The 22,232-nt window shown below is 38.8% G+C and overlaps 1 protein-coding gene across 2 annotated transcripts in view; it reads right to left on the reverse strand.

Annotated features, from left to right (window-relative positions):
- Positions 1-15,495: 15,495 nt before the first annotated feature.
- The window catches only part of PDE7B (phosphodiesterase 7B), a 181,974-nt gene continuing 175,237 nt past the window's right edge, over positions 15,496-22,232 (reverse strand). For both annotated transcript variants that reach the window (XM_040597936.1, XM_040597935.1), the window contains 2 exons: positions 22,132-22,212; positions 15,496-21,582 (listed from right to left, as the gene is read on the reverse strand). In XM_040597936.1, the coding sequence (XP_040453870.1) occupies positions 21,365-21,582; positions 22,132-22,212 (299 nt within the window). In that variant the 3' untranslated portion in view covers positions 15,496-21,364. The remainder of the gene's footprint in view (positions 21,583-22,131; positions 22,213-22,232) is intronic.

Genomic DNA, 22,232 nt, shown 5'->3' on the forward strand with positions numbered 1-22,232 from the left:
GAGGATTGTACCAGCTACTGAGAAGAAAATTAACTCTATCCCAGCTGAAACCAGGACATGTATAAAAAATCCTGTCAATTAGACTGTTGCATGTTTTCCTTATATATATCCTGTCTTCTCTTTCCCTGCTCACTTACAGAGTACGCTGTCAGCTAGATTCCCTCTTAATGCCGAGTCTTATTTGCACAGTTGTAAGAAATGACTGTGCAAATCCTGTACTTCTGTTTTAATTTTAAAAGCTATCTTTTGACTAAAAATGGAGCTTAAGTGACTTGCTATTTTGTGCTTCTAAAATTGTTTTCTAGATGTTTTCTGAATTTGTGATAAAGTTCAATAATCACTATTCTCCCTTTCCTCTCTCAGTCCATAACTTAACAGTTCAACCTTCCCTTTCTTTCTGCTTTCAAAATATGCTTTTGTTGAATTCTCTACCTAAGCTTGACAACTGCTATGAACTCCATACAGAATAGTCAGCTTGGCTTTGTACTTAGGAATCTTACCCTCTTCTGTCAAGGCTCCCTATTGTCTTGTCTGCTGCTCTGGTTTCTGATATACTGGAGCAGCAGTGAAGGAAGTCTGTGCTGTGCCAGCAGAAGAGGATATGAAGGCAGATGAATCCTGGTGAGTGTAAAGCCTATGCATCGGCTTCCTTTTGCTCAGTATCTGCAGTATGATGAGGTGGAGCAAGTTATCTCCTGTGTTGTATCAGCATTTGTAAATCCAGGGGATCACGGGGGTCTGTGGCTTTTCTGTTGTGACTGACAAACGGGAAGGTGGAATTCTTGCTGTTGAGAGACTATTAATCTGCAAAGCCCTGAATACAGTAGTCATTTCTCTCTCCTACTTCAATTGCTTTATGTGACCAGCTGTTTCTTGTCTTCAGGAAGAACTATAGTTTTGGACTCCTTTCATATGTTTTTTTCCTGTTCTCTCCAGAGTTTGGAATTTAACTGCAAGTTTGGCCTACGGAAGCATTTTGCACTGTGAATTTTGAATATGAAAGCATCTTTTCATCTTGGAAGGGGATTCTCTCAGAAATTTCTTAGTACCTCTTAAACCAAGGTTCTAGTGTCAGACTTCAGAAGCATCTGCAAATTTTAGTGAGCTGTGTGACCCTTCAGGTTGTTGGGCACTCTCTGATTTTTGTGTCAGCCTGATATGAATTGTGTGTTAATGTAGTTTCTGTAGCTGATCTGCTTCCTTAGGGAAGAGGGTAAGTCATGGGCCACATTATTTTTTTTCAACTATGTACCACCTACATGTTATGAGAACTTTGTTTTATGTAGTTCCAGATGTAGATTAAGTCAAGCATTGAGCCCTGGCATACCTTGAGAAGCCTGTGGGTGGCATCTGGTAACATCTTGACAGTTTTCAGTATCATGAAATTGCAGAACTTAATAATGTTTAGCTCCCATTGCAGAGGTTTTTCTTCCTTTCAGAACTAATGAAAATGTGACTGTGTTGTCTTATTTTGACTGAAACAGCTGTATCAACAACTTAGAAGCAACTTGAGGTTGTCTAAGGTTATCCATGTCCACCTAGAATCCATGCCCAGTTTACCTACAAATAATATTGTTTCTGTAAGGTCCCTGACTGAGTTGCTCAGTGAATGCATCTCTTAGAGATGGGGTAGTGATATGGGGGAGGAGATAGAGACTTGGGAACATGAGCGCTGTATTGGTCTGCTGGAACAATCTTGTGAGACATGCTTTTTTATTCTCTCCTGATGAATTTTTGGGCAGGATATATTCCTTCAGGAGTCACTGGGGAGGTCTCTGGAATGAAAGCTGGTTTTGTTTTTTCACTGGAAAGACTAGGAAACATGTATAGCATATCCAGTTTTTCAACAGATAAAATTGAAACAAGAATAAATGTTTCAAATATTTTGAGTAAACAGGGCTAGAAGGAAAAGTACAATGCAGTTGTTTAAAAGCACTCTTAAGGATTGTTCCCTAGGAGATTCTAAGAGATTTGAGTTCTCTATCAGTGAGCTTCCTATTACAAGGAGACTAATAAATATAATTATGTGAACTGTGAGTGTCACTGTTTGCTGACAAGCTCCTGTGATATACCAGACCTGTCCAGATACTCGCTACTTGTAAGGGATGTTTAATATGTAATCTGTCATCTCTCTGTATGTGTAGGTACAGAGTTTTGTGGGAAAGGCACAGCTGAGAATATGCAACAGTATTCACTGCACTCAGTCTCCTCCTCTTTTCAGGAATTTATTACATTGTTCTTTAGTCTTACTAAATAGTAAAATTATATATGGGGCTCTTGCAAAAGCCTGATTGACAAAGGGATCCCGCTAAACAAGTTGGCCTTTGAGTTACTGATCAGAAGCCTTGGGGAAAGAAAGTTCTGCAGGCAAGACTGCAGCTGGTGTCCCAGTGTTAGTAAGGTCTGCAGCCGGATTTCACTTCTGCTGTATCTGAAATCTGTTTGCCGGTGATTGTAGGTATCTGGGAGACGTTTGTAATCCTGATTCCAGTACCGGGTTCTCGGAACAGATCCCCATGTGGTCTAGCAGCATGTTTTTCATAGTGATGCCGACTTCGGCTTCATCTGTATTACCTTCCAGGTTTGTCTGAATAATTTGTGAATTAATCGTATGTGATACTTCAGAACATTGTTGTTGCATGTCTGTGTGAAATTTGAGTAGTTTGCCTAAGGGAAGGTGCTCTGCTGGGCCTGTTGTTTGCGATCAGACAAGGACTTGTAGGTGATGTGGTGGTTGGAGGCAGTCTTGCCTATAGTGATCACAAAATATTGATAGAGTCTCAGATTCTTGGACAAGTAAGGAGGGGGAGTCAGCAAAATCGCTACCCTGGACTTCTGGAGGGCTGACTTCAGCCTGTTCAGAAGCCTGGTTGACAAGAGTCCCTTGGGAGGCAGTCCTGAAGAGCCAAGGGGTCCAGGAAGGCTGGACATTCTTCAAGAAGGAAGTCTTAAAGGTGCAGGAGCAGGCTGTCCCCATGTGTCAAAAGACGAGCCAGCAGGGAAGACCACCAGCCTGGCTGAACAGAGGGCTTTGGCTGGAACTTGGGGAAGAAAGGAGAGTTTGGAAGATGGGGCAGGCAACTCAGGAGGACTACAAAAATGTCATGAGATTGTGCAGGGAGAAAATTAGAAGGGCCAAAGCCCAACTACAGCTTAATGTGGCTATTATCATAAAAAGACAATAATATTTTTTTCTGTAACTACATTAGCAACAAATGGAGGTCTAAGGAGAATCTTCATCCTTTATTGGATGCAGGGGGAAACAGTGACAAAGGATGAGGAAACAGCTGAGGTACTTAATGCTGTTTTTTCCTCAGTCTTTAGTAGTAAGACCAGTTGTTCTCAGGGTACCTAGTCCCCTGAACTGGAAAATAGGGACATGGAGCAGGATGAAGCCCCCATAATCAAAGGGAAAATGCGTGAGTGATGTGCTACGCCACTTAGACACACAATCCTGTGGGGCTGGATGGGATCCACCTGAGAGTACTGAGGGAGCTGGTGGAAGAGCTTGTCAAGCAACTCTCCATCATTTATCACCAGTCCTGAAGGGCAGGAAGGAGGTTCCAGGGAACCACAGGGCTGTCAGCCTGACCTCGGTGCCAGGGAAGCTTATGGAGCAGATCATCTTGGGTGCTGTCATGTGGCAAGTACAAGACAACCAGGTGATCAGGCCCAGCCAGTGTGGGTATATGAAAGGCAGGTCCCGCTTGACTAACCCAGTTTCCTTCTAGGACAAGGTGACCCACTTAGCAGATGAGGGAAAGGCTGTGGATGTTGTCTATTCAGACTTCAGTAAAGCCTTTGATACCGTTTCCTACAGCATTCTCCTGGAGAAACTGGCTGCTCATGGCTTGGACGGGCATAATCTTTACTGGGTGAAGAACTGGCTGGATGGGCAGGCCACTGGTTTTTCTCTGGCGGTGAATGGAGTTACATCCAGCTGGTGGCCAGTCACAAGTGGTGTTCCCCAGGGCTCAGCACTGGGGCCAGTCCTGTTTAATATCTTTGTCAATGATCTGGACAAGGAGATCGAGTGCACCCTCAGTAAGTTTGCAGATGAGACCAAGTTGGGCGGGAGTGTTGATCTGTGGAGGGCAGGAAGGCTCTGCAGAGGGAGCTGGACAGGCTGGACTGATGGGCTGAAGCCAATTGTGTGAGGCTCAACAAGGAGAAGTGCCGGGTCCTGCAACTGGGTCACAACAACCCCACGCAGCGCTACAGGCGTGGGGAAGAGTGGCTGGAGAGCTGCCTGGCAAGAAAAGGGCCTGGGGGTGCTGGCCGACAGCCGGCTGAACGTGAGCCAGCAGTGTGCCCAGGTGGCCAAGAAGGCCAACAGCATCCTGGCTTGTATCAGAAGCAGTGTGGCCAGCTGGACAAGGGAAGGGATCGCCCCTCCTGTGCTTGGCACTGGTGAGGCCGCACCTTGAATCCTGTGTTCAGTTTTGGGCCCCTCACTGCAAGACAGACACTGAGGTGCTGGAGCGTGTCCAGAGAAGGGCAGTGAGGCTGGTGAAGGGTCTGGAGCACAGGTGTTATGGGGAGTGTCTTTTTTGTGATCAGCATTGTTCTCAATATGAATATTTTTTTCTCTTTCTCAGGCATGTATATGCATCATACTTAATGCATTCGGCATTGAGAATGTACTGCTATGTGAAAGATCCATCTTATGTATATTTTCACTGGTGTTTGTGAAGAATAACTTGATAATTATTTTGTTTGTTATTTTAAAATTATGGATAAATTTATGCTTTTCTTCAACATAATGTATTTATATTGATAAAATAAATGGGATTATATAATCTCAATGTCTAGACAATTAGTATAAATTACCCGCTATACAGAAGCAGCTAGTTTCAAGTGGAATGTCTTAGTATTTGTTCTTGTTTTTTGAGAATTGAGGTAAGCAGCAGTTGCTTTAGGAATTTGATCCAGCTTTGAAAGCTTGCTGCTTCTCTTAATGTTTGAATGACAAACCTCTAGAACTTAAAAACTGACAGTGACCAAAACTGTAAAACCAAGCAGGTTTTTGTATATATGTATTTATTTTGTCTTGCTTTATATTCTTTATTTTTCAGTGCCAGTGCCTGCCATCTTACAAACTTCCGCTCATGTGTCAGCTATTGCCAGGTAAGAAAAAGGATTCTTGAAACTTCTTTGAAGTGTAAGTCTAGGATTAATTACCAAATTCTTTCTAAGTACCTGTAAAGTAAACTTTCGTAATTGACATTGTAGAGTCTAAATGGTAGTTAAAAGATTTACAAGGCAGTTAATAACTATTGAGGCACAAACTCCTGCTAAAAAGCTTTCTTTTGTGATTTTGTTTGAGGTTTTAAAATATTGAACTGATTTCTGTCTTTGGAGGTGTTTTGAAAGGATATGCCATCCTTTCTCAGTTTCATTTTACAACTTACACTTTTTTTCTTTTTCCTTGCGAATCTGTTCTGAAAATCTTCGTTCATGGATAAAATCTACACAAGGTTGATATGTGCTTTTTATTTGGTTATATCTTTGCAGTACTTATGTTAATTAGTATAACTTAATAGTGAAGCTATTGTAGTGTTTCTTCAATAAATGAACTAATATTTTTTTCCTTTCTTGCCTTACTGCTCGTATGCAGCAGCGTATATTTTGTACAATATATATATTGCAGTCCTATTCTATTCTGTTATTTCACCAACCTCTCTCGTCTCAATACTTCCTGTATTGGCATAATCAAACTTTCTTGGTCACTATCTCCTTCAAGATTTTCTCTTTTCAAAGTGTAAGGATTATTAAGAGACAACATTAATCTTCAGGAGATAAAAACTATGTTAAAAAGAAGAAGTTATTGCATAAAAGCACTTTTGAACCATCTGGTACCTCAGCAAGTGTGCCTACCTGGATGAACAAATGTAGTTCTGCCTCTGAGAAACTGGAAGTAGATGAATTCCATAATGGTAGATATGGGTCCTTCCCTCAGAGAAACTCAGTGTACTTTAAATTGTCCAATTTAATTTCAAAGATTTGGACAGGAAGCATGTAGCTTAGCTAGAAGGATACCTGCTGTAAATCACTGATGTATAAAAACAGAAAATTGTTATTATTTTTCAAAATATTTTGAAGTACAAAGCTGAAGTTACTATAAACAGTATAGCAAAAAAAGGAAAGGGATTGAATAGTAAGTATAGAAGAGATTTTGTAAGAAAAGGAAGAATCTATAAAGTCATCACAAATAATGCATGTGTTATAAGAAATAGTAACGAGTTATGTAAAACAAAGCACGACATGGATTAATGCTTCTATCTGTATAAATTTGCTTTTGTTTCTTGCAGTTTGACAAATGTGAAAGGCACAATCTGGAAGGGTCTTTGACAAGCCTTTTCCTCTCTTGCTGTTTGTAAATGTTCCGGTGGTTTATAAACATGCACATCATGCTCCATAGTTACACCTTGAAACATTTTGTTTAGGAGCCCAGTGTTTAACTGCTTTGATGGTTTTAACAATATCTCAATTTATGTTGTGGGTAAAGGGTAAAGAAGACAGCTGTCCTTCAACTTGGGAAATATTTTGTCCATTTCAGTATTACTTGCCCAGATTGCATACAAATTCTTGTTCTTCAGAATTTTTTTCTTTTTTTAATACCAGTCACCAACAGAAATAGTTTCTATTTATGATCAGTTTTCAGTGTACTTCTTATACCTCTAATTATTCGGCAAAGAAATGTTTTGCCTGTCCATCTGTGCACGTGTATTAATAGAATAGCTATCTTCTATAAGATAACAGTTGTTAACCCAAACAGCTGTTTTATTTAATTTATATTAGGACATCTCAAAATTAAGTTACAAATAAATGGTGTTGGCCAGTTTTTAGCAGAACTAGAAAGAAATGTCTGAAAGTCACTTAATTGTGAATATGAATCCTAATTCACTCAGATGTCCATGGAAGCACCTACAGCAAGTATTTGAACTTGCAATCCTAGCAAAAAATGAAGCTTCTAAAACCTTCTGTGTTGCTAAAGGGATCTTTTTCTTTAAATTCAAATGCCATGTTTTGTTCCTAGGAGATTGAAATAGTAGTTTTATTTGTAATATTGTAACTTTACTCTTGTTTTCTCTAGCTATAATTTAGCTGTTTAACTGAGAGATATTTTTGATTGCGCTAGACATTAGTTTCCATGTATTCTTTATTTAGAGAATTAGTTCTAATGACTAATTATAATAATCAAAAGGCCCTTCTTTTGATATTCATTATTTTCCCCAATAGTCCTGTCAGCAGGATCTCCTCTTCTGCAGTGGGAATTTGTTTGTTTGTTTTGTTTTGGGTGGGTTTTTTTGTTTGTTTTTTTTTTTGTTTTTTTACCCCATGCTTAAAGAAAAACAATGTGGTGCTTTTGTTCCATCTGTTTCTAGTCCTCTTCACATTTCAATTTCAGCTTACGTTTTCATTCGGGCTATTTGCCTAGAAGGCTGAAAGTGGCTTTAAAAGCAGATTGTTTATGTGTGTAAGCAAGACTTTCATTTTGATCGTTATTGGGACGGAAGTATTCATACCTTTTGTTTAAGGCTAATTTAGGCATTTAATTTCAATGGGTCAGAGAACTGAAAGGAGACTAAATTTCTTCTTTAAGTAACAGAGAGGTAGCAGCACAGTGTGCAGGGGTGGAGGTGGCACTAGTGGTAAACCCCTAATAAGCAAAAAAATGCCTTAGAGTAAAATATATTCGAAATTTTTGAAAATAATTGATGTAAATAGTTGATACATTCTGCAGATAAACTGCATGTATCTAACCACAAGAGTGCAGTGTTATACCAGATCTACGTTGCAAGTCTTTTAAGTAATTCTGCTTTGTCAGTATTAGGTCTAACAATAAAATTTTAATCCCTTTGTATTTTTATCTTTTTAGTGGCATTCATTGAATTGTAGAGGGTATATGCTTCTAACTTACTAGTGTTATGGTGAACTGTATGTGTATTTGGATTAGTAAAAAGCCAACACTAGGCTAGTTTATTCTGTTATTCACAAAATAAATCTGCTACTTCATTTTCTAGGAGAATAGACAGAAGATTTTATGTGGTGAGCTAGAGAGGAGCTTCATCTGGTAGTGGTCTTTTCCTGAAGAAATATGCTCTCATATCCCATGTAAAATGGCTATTGGAGAAAAAATTCTGTTTGTGGTGTGGTACACATGTAATGAGCATTGCTGTGAAATTGCAGGGATTTGTGTAAATAACGTTTAGGTTATACAAGTGAAAACATGCTGCTACTTACTGATTAAATGTCAAAGTGACCGTCTGACATTAAAATTGAGATTTTTCTTTCAGATGAAAGATTATACTCTGCTCATGTAAACATACACGTTCTTTGCTCGTCACATGTAAACAAGGACTTGAACGAGTTTGGGTTCATTCATAAAGATGAGTAAGTGCATGTTTGCAGGGCTGGGCAAAGCTCAACCTTCAGTAATGCTTCTGCATTGCTATCAACTTTTTTAGAGTTGCTAGAGTGGAATTAAAGGCAGTATTTAGCTACATATTTTTAAATAAGTAACATCTTACCCATTCTGTCATCTTGAACTGTGGAGAATTTGTACATTTAAGATCTCTCTTCTTGCCATCTCTGCTTCCTCTTTAGTACTCTGCATTTTACTTAATGGGGAATGTTAAACCAAATTGATTGTTTTACTTTTTAGTTCTTGCGCTGTAACACAGCAGCTGTATTTGCTGGGAGGTCGTTGCCACTGAGCAGCAGCTGCTGGTATAGAGGAGGAGTAGGAACAAATTCGAAGGAGGCTTAGTTTTAGTTCTTCACGTGTTATTGTTGCCTTATGGTTGTTTGATGTGTTGTCACCTTATAGTTTACAGCCTGTGAGTATTTGTCTTGTCTTTTGATAGTGAGAGCTGTAGGAATCTGTGTTAAAAGTTCCGATCAGCAGCACAGACCCGTGAGGCTGGCTGTGTGTTCTACTACTAAAGGGAGGGGGTTTTGTCCTTTAGAATACTGCTTTTTTGTATGTGTATTCTGTTGTTTCTTACTTAATTTTGTCTGGCTGGTGTTTCAGTCATCATTTTTCATTATACTTTTTCTGGTACGTGTATTGCTTGACTTACGTACCATGTTTGACTGTCATCTACTGGGGTGGGCTTGATAAGCCAGGCTCGTTTTGTTATGCTCTTTCCTTGCTTGTGAGGAAGTGTTTCTGAATAGACATCAAACTCAATGTTCTTGGGTTTAATTTAAGTTAGGAGCTGCCTTACCAGCATGTACAGAGGGAAAGTAATCTGAAAGTCAGTATTTTGTGATAGTAAAAATTGATAGTTTTAAGTTGTGCTTTGATTTGACCCAGGTGAAATGTGGGCTTTATCAACAACCTCTGTTCCTTATTTGCCCGTTTGACCCTTCAAACGTTTTTCATCTGGTTGTGTTTGCTTCCTATGTCTTCTATTCCTCTCATACGCACTGTCTGCATGTATATGAATATATTAATGTTTTGCTTCCTATGTTTCTTCTGGGTCTTTTTTTTGTTTAAACTTCTAGACAATCTTCAGCCCCTTTTATTATTTCTCAGTAGTGGTATAGCCTTTTCTTTAAGATTTGAAGAGTATATGTTGTACTTAGTATGTTAGAACAATGCGGCTGCTTATGAGACTGATCTCTACCAAATAATCTGCTCTATAGTTTGGTTTGTCACTGATATTGTCATTTTTGATGTTGAGTTAGTATTTTGAGGTCACAAATAAAAGCAAGAAATATTAACATAAGGTAAGCGAAATAAACAGAACTTGGGAGATCCTGCTTCGTGCTTTGTAAGCTCTTGGTGCTGTTGCTAGGCATGTTAACAGTCCTCTAAGCTAGTAGTTGCCTGGGGAACCCACAGAAACTTATGTTATTTCTACACATCTGTACTCCCCTTTTCCTCCTCTCTAGCATATTAAACATCGTGGAGAAATGCTGTGCATCTTGATCATAGGGCTAAGTCCTTTCTCATTCTACAGCATGCAGGTCTCCCTTACAGTAAAGATCCTGTAGCTTTGACGAAAGTGGTGTGTGGCCAGACCTTGACTGAGCACAATAATCATAAATAGTTGACCTGATGGAAGTTGAATATCATGAACATCACACCTGGTAATTGTCACTGGCACTTTCATTTAGAAGTTGTTGCTGTTTTGTTGCTTAAACAAGAATCAAAGTCTCACTTCCAAATTGCATAGGTTTTAGGAAAAGTGAAAAGTATTTACTTAAAAAAAAAAAAAAGCAGAATCACTAATTACTACTAAAGTAATTTTCTAATGGAGGATTAAATTAAACTCTGCTTGCTAGAAAAAAGCTTTACACTGCAGATGGTTAAGCAATTTGCATCTGCAAATTCTAAAGGAGCTGGCTGAAGGACATATCTGGCCTTTTATGTTAACTTTGAATAAACCTCAGACTAATACAAAAATTCAGAAAATTATTGTGGCATCTAAGTTTTTTGGGGTAAACCAGGTGGCTATAGGTCAATTAGCATGTCTCAGTCTTAGCCAAAAATCTGTATGATGGGATCCTATTGCAGATTTCCAAATACTTAGGTAACAGGAGTGATCTCGGGTGACTTTATTGGAAAATAGATCTTTTAAATAACCTTTGACAAAAATAGCTCTAATAGAATAACATAAATTAAAATGTAGCATTCATATTGTCCACAAAATAGGTGTTAAATGGATGTAGAACTGATTAACTGGCAGATAATAGTAATCACTGGAAGGAAGTACTTCTACTAGGGTTATAGAGAATGGTTCTAGGTTAATGCAGTTTCATATTTTTAGTAATGAAATAGGTAGTAAAATTTGTAGATAATTAAAAACAGAAATAACTTTGAGAGAAATAATGAAGATGGGAATGATGGCACAAAGCTGTAATGGTAATGTCATAGTAGGTTAGGTCTTCAGAAAGAGAGAACATTTCCAACAATCAGTTGGAAAACTGTAAAGGAGTTTTGTTCAAATTTATAGGTTTTGCTGCTGTCTTCTTTCAGAAACAGAAAATCTGTTTGCAGTGACCTGGTTGGTCTGTGAACACACAGAAGAGAAAAGAAAAGATACTAAAAGCCTCTTTCTCTGACAGAGAGAAACATAATACTAACCAGTGTTACTATTATGTGAAGTGAAGACTAGAATCATTTAAATGAGAGTGTGTTTCAATAATGAGAATGACATCCACAGTGGGAACTGGCAACTCTGTTTCTTCTGTAGTAGAACCCAAAGTTACTTCTACAGTGAAATAACTGCGGAGTGAAACAAATGAACAAATCCAATAAAAAACCCCTATGCCTTCTGATATCTAGGTGATCAAGGCTTATTAGATGTAAAAGCTCAGGCCTCAGACGTGTGAATCCAGGTGAACTTTCTAAGAGATTTTCTTGGCTGAGTCACCTTTTGGCAATGGTGCCTGCCTTCTCTTCCCCTTACATTATTTCATGCAGAGAAGTTTTGAAGTATGTTTATTTTCTAATGTATTTATCATAGGTTGTCTTACAAAGGGATTAGCTTTTACTAAAAATATTTGTTTTGCATTTCAAAAGTACTTTTCATTTCACAGAGGGAGCAGTCTGCTACTCTTGAAGGTGCAAACTCCTTGCTGATATTCAGAGCTCAGTAAAATCCAGGTTTGCAGATGTGCTGTGCCAGCTGAAAAATTACATCTATATTATTATATAAGGTGTCTCTGAGAGCTATAGAACACCTACAGGCAAAACTTGAAGCTGCCAGGTAACTGAAGAGCGATGATGTAACGTCTCACCTTATAGTAACGACACTGAGGTACCAGTAAGAATGAACTGCAGTTGCATTGGTGAAGGAGTAAACGCTTTCCTCAAAAAAACCAGCAAAATGTACAGGTTTCTTTTTTTTAAGGTACTTAGAGGTGATTAATTAACTTTTTCCACAAAACCTGAAGAGTTTAGCTACTTTATTGTTAAAGTAAATGCTGTCCTTTCACATCTAGCTCTCTACGTGATCCGTGGTGGTTTTCTTCATGAGCTTTGAAGTAACATGAAGTTATTAAATTATTTCTGTTGCGAAGACTTGTGGTAGAAGCAGTATTGGTGTCCCATGTGGGGTCCTGATCTGTAACTAGAGCACGCCAAAGCGTAACCACAGTGCAAATAAATAAATTCCCCCTTTATCTAGCATTTCACGTACAATGTGACTGTTGAGTCACATTGCTGAGCTGCAATAGTGAAAACGCCAGATAATTTTGTTAGCAGTTTATATTTCAAAACCTGCAAACATGTAGGCCTAAGTAATGGAAGTGTCCAGGAGAAAATGAAGGCTGTTGGTAAGGTTATATTGTGATATGTTTAGGTCTTGGGCAGATGGAGGATCTGGCAAAAGACCGCTGAAGTCCACACACTTTTCCTACATAAGCAAACATTAATAGTAATATTTTTGAGTATGTGTGCTTAAAACTGGGAAACTGAACTGTATATAATAATATCTTTAAAAAAAAAAATTAAAAAATTATACTGTTGTAAAATGTGCCTAATAAAAAGTGGCAGGAATTGAAGCTGACCTGAACTTCAGGAAAATGTTTCTCTTGAAATCAAAAAGTCACGTTTTATTACAATAAAGCCTTCATAGTCTTAACTAGGGAGAGCTCAGAAACTACCAAAAAGACAGCAAATTAAAAGGGGGTTCTGCCCTTGCATGCAAGTCCTTGCTTCCACTTCACTCAGTACCTTTCTGAGTTGCAGCGAAGTTTCTCAGGCCCCTTCATGTCCAGGTGACAGCGAAGCCTCCCAAGAATTTTATTTACTTGCTGCATTCTCCAGGTGAGCTGTGAGCTTCTTCCTGTGGCTCCCTTATATGAAATACCCTGCAGCGTCTGACCTTTCTCTCTTCCAGCCCAATCCAGAGTACCTCAGAGAAGGAAAAATTCCCTCTTTCTTTTGGGGGTGAGGGGGAAGACACTCCACTCTTTAAAAGAACGTAACACATGATTTGGAACATAATCAATAGCATACTGTCCCAAAGCAAATTATATTTTGTCTTGCTTGTGACTAGTTGGTGTCTTCAAGAAGCTGACTGTAATTAAATGTGCACAGAGGGGCAGGTGAACTAAGAAGGTAAAAATGGGGCTTGGTAATTGGTTTTAGTCATCTCCAGATGGGAGTGCTGACACAATGAGCACACAGGGATTGTGAGGATCCAGTGCAGAAGGAAGCTGACAGCTTCTTATCCATGTTTCTTCACTTAAGTTCATTAAAACTTTCAGGTAATAGAACTTCTCTGTGTATCGTCTTTGTAGCTACAGTGAAGGTAAATGTAGGCAGTGTATTTGCTACGTTAAAACTTTTTACACGCCATTATGCACCTGAAGCATACAATGTGCCAATGTCACTTGGCTGTTTTGAGTAGCTGAAGTACCCATCCAACATCACCACTGACTTAGTTTGTTACATATCTGTCTTTATGTAGACAGTCTTCAGGTAGCAGCATTGTTGAAGGCCACTTGAATGTGGGGATTGGAGCAGTCAGCATACACATGTACGTGCAGCTTAATTAGGCCTTAGTGCTGATAAAAGGTACTTCAAAGCACATAGTGCAAATGGCCCTTCCTTGATGTTTCTTCAGTGATGGTAGAACTGGTGGTGTTGGCTTTTTTGATATGTTGAGGGAAAATGTGTTGTGCATGGGTACCAGAGAGGGCACTGGTGATGTCCTGAAGTACTTGTCATATGCATGGAACCTCATCCCAGCAAAACAATACATTTTAAACAAAGTAGTTCCGTTCATGTTTTGTCTCTCAGTTGATGGTGCTAATATAGATTTTTTTTCTTCCTCCTCCCTCTAAAGAGTGAGTTGAAATATTCAATGCAAAACATGAAAGATACAAAAGAGTGGTCTCTGGGACAGTATTTTATTTTTCTTGTTGAATCTGTCTCTAAATCTACCTTATGTTTCAGTGCTGCCTTTGGGTTTTTTTTTGTTGGTTTTTTTTTTTTTTTTTTTTTAATTTTGATTGCCTGAAGTGACTAGCCCCTAGTTTGTCTCCAGGTGCTGGTAGGTCCTGCTATATAAATGAGGCTGGGCATCAAATTCATGGGTAGGTGTAGCTATAGATTTTTCTTTTTGGTAGCTATATTTCTTTCATAAATATGCTTATGTATGAGCTGAGCTCATAGGAATCCTCTGGTTAAATAAATGAAAACTCTGGATTTGGAATGTAGCAGCTGCTGACCTGCACAAGTAGGTCATGAAAGCATCATTTTAAACTAAAGGTTGATTTAAGTCTTGAAGTATGTTTTCTCGAAGATTATGGTTTTAGTAATATTTATTTGTAAACATGAATTTCCTTTTTGTTCATATGAGTGTTCAGTCATCTTTTAAGTTTTGCTGTGTGGTTAAAAGTTAATGTATTCTTGTGGCAGCAACTTCCACATATATTGCTTTATTTTACCTGTGTTCTGATTTAGGGATAACAGAAGCTCTCAATGTCTCCATGTGCCCAAATGTTCTTTTTTTTTCTTATTTTAATAGGTGGTACTAATGAAGCTACAGTCTTTTTTTCCTCCCTCATCTTGCCTTTCTGGAGGTTTTTTGTGATTCAAAGTGCTTTTTGCCACCCTTCTTTACACTTCCCACTCTTGTACTTGCGCCTTCTAGAGAGCGTTCATAGCGATGTCGCTTTTTGATCCTTCGATGTCTGCTTTTCCTATCATTGTGAAGCAGAATTCACCAAGCATTGGATTGTTCACCCACTAATAGGGAATGTGAGCTTTATTTTAATTAAACAGTCGGATTCCCCTGGTCCGCACCAGTTCTAAGCCGGCTGCTTAGTGGTAGGAGAGGTGGAGATATTAGTACAGCTCCTCTTTATCCCTCTTTGTATGAATTTTAATACTCCATTTTAGGTGCAATGTATGACACACAGGTCCCCTTCCTAATCTAGTACAATATATTTAGAGTCCTGTAGGGTCTTCTCTCTAAAGCGTACTACCATCAGATCATCTGACATGAAATTAATCTGCTGTTTCCTTGCATGTTTAGGTCTATGTGGCCCTGTGTGGACACCCAAGTAGCTTCTAGGAAGTGGTGCTGCTGGTAGCAAAGTTCTGTTGTCATGGATGGAGCTGTTACGTGATGTTTAGTTAAAACGTTGCCTGTGACCCAAACTAGCCCAGGATATAGTAAGGTGATCCGCTGGTTTTAGTGGCAGAGCCAATTTAAGCACTTTATCCTGCTGTTCATTTTCTGTCTGTCCCTCAATAGTTGTTTGAGACTGCACTGTGCACATCACTGAAAGATCGAGAGGTGTGGGAGCGGGAACACCATAAGCCTGTCTTGTTGCTAAAACCAGCGTATTTTCTAACTGCACCCATGTTAGCTCAGAGAGGACCGGACTGTGTTGGACACTGGAGAGACCCTGCCTTCCTCACCTTTAGGGAAAAGGAGTGGCTGTCACCTAAATAATCGCCACATGCATATTGTATTGCTTCTTTTCTTAATGAATAGTTGTATTTCCAAGATTCTGCACCTGAGCTTTAAACCACATTTAAGTCTTTATTGGCACATTATTTTTTTTTTCTTTTGCTGCCAAGTTCAGTGATTCATTTCAACTTACTTGTCTACATTATTTGTTTTGAACCATTAAACATCAGCATCCATACGGACAGTGCCTTTGTAAAGTAGAAGGATGTATTGACTTAGCTGTACCTAAAAATAACGCTGCTAATTCTGTTGTGGAAAATTGTGAGTGGTTTTCCAGAGCTGACTATGTAAAACTTCTCCTGGATAAACCATCACAACTCCCTCTATATATAGGACAGATCTCCAAGGGGCTTAATTCTAGAATTTATTCTGCAATTCAGCTTGCATCTGGGGGGCACGTGAAAACACTTCTTATTGTGATTCTGAAGGGTGGGGGTTTTTATCATAAGAAAGTAAATTTAAAATTTTGGCTAAATAATGCTGAAAGCAAATATATTTCCAGCTCCTATATTCAGTTCAATTGTCGCATTTGCACTGCACAAACTGTGTGAATGTTGTTACTGAAGACTCTGAGGTACAAATAAATTCAGGCCTTAGAGATCATTCAAAGTCAAGAAGAGTCCCTGCATTGACAAACACCCATCAGCAATGACAAGTATTTCTCACTCTGAAGTACTTATCATTGTAGAAATGTCGATAGTTTTCCATATCTTCAATTAAAATTCAGAACTTCTGTCATGTTGCACATACATATAACATGGTCTGCAACTGAGGAATGAGAAAATGGAGATTAAAACTGACCAATGATATTAAGGAGAACTAGTTATGCGAATTCAAACAGTAGTAAAAGACAACTCCCTCTTCTGTACTGAAGTGGAAAATGTGTTCCCTGGGGTTTGAAAATCCTTCTACTATATGCTTAGAAGAAATATATGGAAAGACTTCCCTTGCTGGTATCTCCATTTAAATTCCTACAGCAAGGCAAAGGGTGAAGTTAGAGAAAAGTTCTCAAAAACAGTGCACTAGGAAAGTGATTAAGAAAGTGGTAGGGAGGAGAGGCAGTAGGAGGATGGATGCAGCGGGACTTTTGCTGCCTTATCAAACCAGGATGCTTTCTGCAAATGAAGGAGATGATTTCAATCAACTGGCTCTACCAAAGAACTCTGGACAATTAATTCCTTTTTTTTTAAATTATTTTTAATTTTTTTATTAGTTGTCATTCTTTGACATGATGAATACTTACAGCAGTATGTTAAAAAAAGATACAGTTAAGTCTCTTGGCATCACTGCATAGCAGTCACAGCATTTTCACACAATCTAGTGCTTCCTTTCAGAATGATGCATATGGCATATATACGCACATATGGGGGCTAATTCTTGGTCCCAGTGAAGTTGGTGGGACCAGTGTTTGGCCCATAGAGTTGTAGAAGGTATGTGAATATGTATATATAAAATGCTTTACAATAAACATGACATATACAATCTTGAATTCAAAGATAAGCAGAATATATTTTACATCCAAGTCAAACTTATGCTCTGCACTTAAAAGTTTATGTACCTAAAATATTAGATGCATGATAGAAACAAATAATAGCATAATAGTTTGCACCAATCAAAGTAATTTGGATACATATTCATGGCATGAAGCTTGCCTTGGGTTTTTGTTTTGTTTGTGTTTTAGGGTGGCTTTTTTGGCATTTGCAGGACTTTAGTTCAAATTTAAGTATTGATTTTTGTGGGTCATAAGCAGGGGATGGTGGTATCAGGAGTGGAAGGGGCGTACTTTATGGACAACTCAGCTAAGTGACTTAAAATATAAGGCTATAAATTGCGGCTGGTACCCTGACTGATACCTGAAAATGAAATTATAACTACTTGAGTGTTTCTGCTTTCTCAGGAGAGTCCATTTGGAAGGACTAGTATGCATTCTGTCTCTGTTTTGTTGGAAACTTCTAACAGAAATTTCAACCACAGATTGGAAAAGCTTGTGAGATAGCTATGCAGTGTGAAAATGGGCTTATCTCATTTACTGTGGTAGCAGCCTTCTTATTGATCATTGGGGAGACTGATTTTCTTCATGAAAACCAATAGTTTATACAAAACTAATTGACCCATGTTGTAGATTAGGTTAGATACAACTGCAGATCATGTGGGTTTTTTTCCTCCATAGACTCTACTTAGTTTCAGCTACTCCTCTCTCTGTTTCTGTATTCCAATGGTAGACGTTTTCAAGAGTCCTTTTTTACCCCCTTCTGGCTGGCTGCTGGAATGTTGACCCTTTAAAACCCAAATGTAGGTAAAATATTTACTTAATGAAAATGCGTATGTATGCATTATTTTAGCCAGCCTAAAAGTTTGATTTATCACCCCTTTATTATTATTATTGTTGTTGTTATTTATACAGAATTTGCCTCTTTGATGGCATGAAATGTGCATTCAAAGAAACTAGGTTTTAATCAAATGAGTTGTATTTGTGGGGCATAAAAACATTTTAAGCTCCTGCTTTTAGCAGTTTTCTGCTTCTTTCCTTGTATGAAAAACCTAACTCAGTTTTAAAACTTCAGAATCTTTTAGCTGCACTGGCCCAATAAGAAAGAAAAATAATTTACCAGGGCTTTCTGTAAAGTGGCTAATAGGGCCACTGTATTATCTGCATAGATGTTTTTCTATTCTGTGCATCTAGCATTCTTGCTGGCATCCTGGAGAGAAATCCCAGTACAGAAATGTCCTCCAGACTAGAGAATACCCAATATATATCACAACCACACATACTGAGCACTGGTGCTGTTGGATTGCTTGTATCGGGTATGGTTTGGCTTCTACGAAAAATCAAATTGTAGCATTTTTCTTTACAGACCCCAGTGAATCTGGCTGCCAGGCATCTCCTGCCAGAGCCTAACTTTTCAGCACACTTCCGTCTAGAGCACCTGAGGCAAACTGGCCCAGAACCAAACTCGTGTGATGGGTTTGGCTCCCACGTACAGAAGCATTTCTGAAGCCACCCTCAACCTACTTCAAGCATTGGTTCATTAGACAAGGTGATTGAAATCTAGCAAGTACGTTCAGTGCACCTAAACACCCCACAACCTGTTCATTTCAAGAGCAGCTTTTCAAAGGTGGGAAGTTTTAACTTGGTAAGAGACTTGTAACAGACCCTGCAGGGTCTCATTACAGAATAAGTCTTGGTTTTGTTGTAGCTGTAACAGAACTTGATTTGTACCTAAGCTTTCCTGTTGGACCTGTTTTCTGGAAGCTGCTCAGAAACAGCTCAACAGTGTATCTGTTAAGAGCTTTTTATGCTGCTAGAGCACCAGGTTTGTTTAACTGAATTTCAGAACATTTTAAAAAAAATCTTTGAATTAGATGGAAAATAGTTTCCATTTCTTAGCAAAAAGACAAAATGGGAAATTATATCCTTTTGTATGTACTCAAGTGCTTCTAAGCAGCACGTTACACTGCTTGCATAATGTCCTAATAATTGTCCTAAATCTGTCAGAAGGAAAGATACACCTAAAAACCTGCAAAGTGGTGATGCTCCCACCCCCACCATCAGGTGGTTAAAAAGGCATTTATGTCCTGTAGTTAGAAACAATTTTATCCTACTACAACTCTCTCTCTTTGCTTGTTATGGTACTTCTAATACGTCAGTCCCATTTGGGAAAGGAAAGGAGAATGTTTTCTACTGCTTACAGCTTACAAAACAGTAGAACAACATTGTTTTCAGGATACTTTGTGTTCTCACAGTGATTTCCACCTTCCTACTTCACTGGGTTTCAGTCTCCTGCTCTGAAGATGCATGTCCAATGAATTAGTAGAGTAAAACATCCTTTACTAAAACTTTTTCCTTTCCTTTAACATATTAGTCACCTTATGAGCATGAACACTTTTTCTAGCCAAGTCAAAATTCCCTATATTTGAGAAAAAAAATCTATTATATCTTTCCTTGCACTTTTATAAGTAAATATTATCTTTCTCAAACACCAACTTAAATCGCTTTTTCTTTGTTGGCCTCTCCAAGGTATTCACATCCAAACATGATTATATGGCCATATCTGCTAGTTCTTTTGGGAAACAGCTATACAGATTTGATGTACTGGGGGTTTACAACACCACTATACTTTACCTGAATGCAATTAATTGGGGGGGGGGGGGGGGGGGGGGGGGGGGAGCAGAAGAGAAGGGGACAATTGCTTTGGTGCAATGCAGTAGTGTCTGAGAATACAATCTCATTGAAATGATGGAAACTTAAGAAAAGTTTTATAAAGATGATCTGAACTGAGGTTGTTTATGGCATAGATAAGGCCATGTATCTTTTGCAAACATGAGACCATAGAAAATTCCTCAGCTACTATGATAGTTAAGAGGATTTTTCTTAATAATCTGACTACAACACATTTTCCTTCATTGAGACTTATCTCAAAGTCAGTTGAAGAATTTTTTTGATTAAAAGAAAAAATACAAATGCATTTTTTAGCTGGCTATCTAAGGAGGGAATGTGGGGGAAAAAAATCAGCTGCACTGCAACTTCTCTTGAGAAAACAATTGGACTCCAGAACTATTAGACTGTCATGCTTTGTAAATCACTAAGCTATTTAATAGAAGTTCACACTCTTCAATAAAAGGTACTCAGCTTGAACTGTCAAATTATGTGGTGTTGCTGTGGGGTTTTGGGTTTTTTTTGAACTTAAAACTTCAGGCTCGGTGAAGCATTTGCCTAGACTGAATGTGCAAGGTGCCATGGATTAACAACACGGACCCATATGGAATGTGTTTGAAGTTTTCAAGAAGTTATCCTGCCAGCCTTCATTCCTTAATGACCTTTGATACACCTTGGATAGTGGAAAGGCAGTTCAGAATCATATCTTGTGATCATATGATTTTGGCAGCTATCAGAAGATGAAGGATGCTAGAAGTTAAGGCTTTTATCCACAAACAATGGTGTATATTAATAAACTCTATACCATATTTACAAATGCTTTCTCTTGTATTAAAACTAACAGTATTCTGTTCACAGTGCCAATGTTTTTACAGGTAGCAATCCCACAGTACTCCAGTATTTTGGCATGGGAATCAGTAGCGCTTTGTATTTACAGAAAATGTACATATATGATTATAAACATGTTACTTGAAACAGTACTCAAAAGATAGATCTGTTCATGTTTCAAAGGTTTAGACTGTACAACACCTTCCCTTTTGGCTGCGAGGGAATACTGCTCCTTGCAATGAGAAGATGCCCGTCTTTTCCAAAGTGGCATAAAAATGATTACCAAAATGAGCCTTGTTACACTGGAGTTGTGTATATGGAGAGTAACTTCAGTCCAAGATTTATAGATCTGTTGTTTAGTGCACAGAATACAAAAGTTAAAAAGGTTTTTGTTTTAATTACTAAAATAACCAGACTCTCTCTGCCCTCTGTGAGCACTGCGTCACTCAGCCAGTGTCCTTTGGATGCTGAAGATGCTGGTGGTTTAATGTGCAGCCCAGCTGCCAGCCTGGAAAGCGTACGGTGCTCTGGGCCTATATACATATGTCACAGTATGACTCATGGTAAGTGAATATATAACCAAGAGTGCCTCTTTCTCCCCTGTTCTTTCAGTTATCCTCCCTGCTTCACAGCAGCCATCACCAGCCTGGCTTCAGTACTGCTAACTGGGACTCTGCATTCAGGCGGTTCATGGTCAAAAGTGATGAATGGCATCGCGCATGTACAGAATGAAGAGAAGGGAGAGCAACGTGAAGGAGATCCAGAAAGGAACTCAGCAGAACCACGGGCTTGTTCATGAGGACCCTTACAGTGTCTGCTTTGCCATTTCTTCCCTTTCCATGGTCTTGACAACAGGCTCCTAGCTCCCCACGATTTTGTTTGCTGCTGTGATCAAGACAGAGATAGCAGTGCTATAAGGAAAAGTGCAAAGCTGCCACTAAGGGGTCTCTTCTTCATTTAAAGTCTGTTCTTGGCTGCCAGTCACTTGACCTGAGTGGTCATTGCTCCTACTACTGCTGTGTTGCTTGTGGAGTAAACTTCTCCACTTGGCCTTGTTCCTCCTGAGATGGTTTAACATATTTTCAGATAGAGGGGTATCGCCTGTAAACTGGGCCCACCTCTCGAAGAGTGGCTCTACGATGTACGTCATGAACCCTGGTGAAACACACAAAGGACAGCAATTGAGGAACAAATTCATTCCATGACTGCACTGCCCCACAGAATGCCTTGAGAAGAAACAGCCAGGTAAGTGGCAAAAATCCTGACAAGAAATACCAATAAACCCTCAAGCAGCCCTCAATTCTTTTTGAAATGCACAGCTTTTGACTAGTGCATGTGCCTCTATCTGTATATGTAACTAAAATCTGTGAGAAGCAGCATCCTTCTCTGAGGAGATCTCAGACTAGAAAGTAACCAGTGTTTAATCACGTTGGCTGCAATTTTTCCTCCACAGATATTAGAACATAGAATGGCCCCTTTTTTCCCTATATAATGACTTCTTTGTCTTTCTGTTGTATATTTGGCTTGAATAGGTTCCTTTTTGAACATTTTTATTCAGAATGTGAATCGTGAATCTTATGGTACCTGCATTTCTTATTGTTAAAACAAATAGATGGGGGGAGGGGGGGAGGAAAAAAAGGTTCTCTTTGAGCTTGTGCCATACTGAAATAAACATGGAGAGAAGAGAATGAAACTAATACTTACCGATTTGTATGCTTGGTATTGTATCCTTCTGCTGATTACAAAGAGGGCTTATTTCCAGTTCAAACTTTTGTTCCAGGTCACCTGCAAAAAAAAAAAAAAAG

This window comes from Falco naumanni, chromosome 6, assembly GCF_017639655.2.
Source record: "Falco naumanni isolate bFalNau1 chromosome 6, bFalNau1.pat, whole genome shotgun sequence".
NCBI classification, from domain to species: domain Eukaryota; kingdom Metazoa; phylum Chordata; class Aves; order Falconiformes; family Falconidae; genus Falco; species Falco naumanni.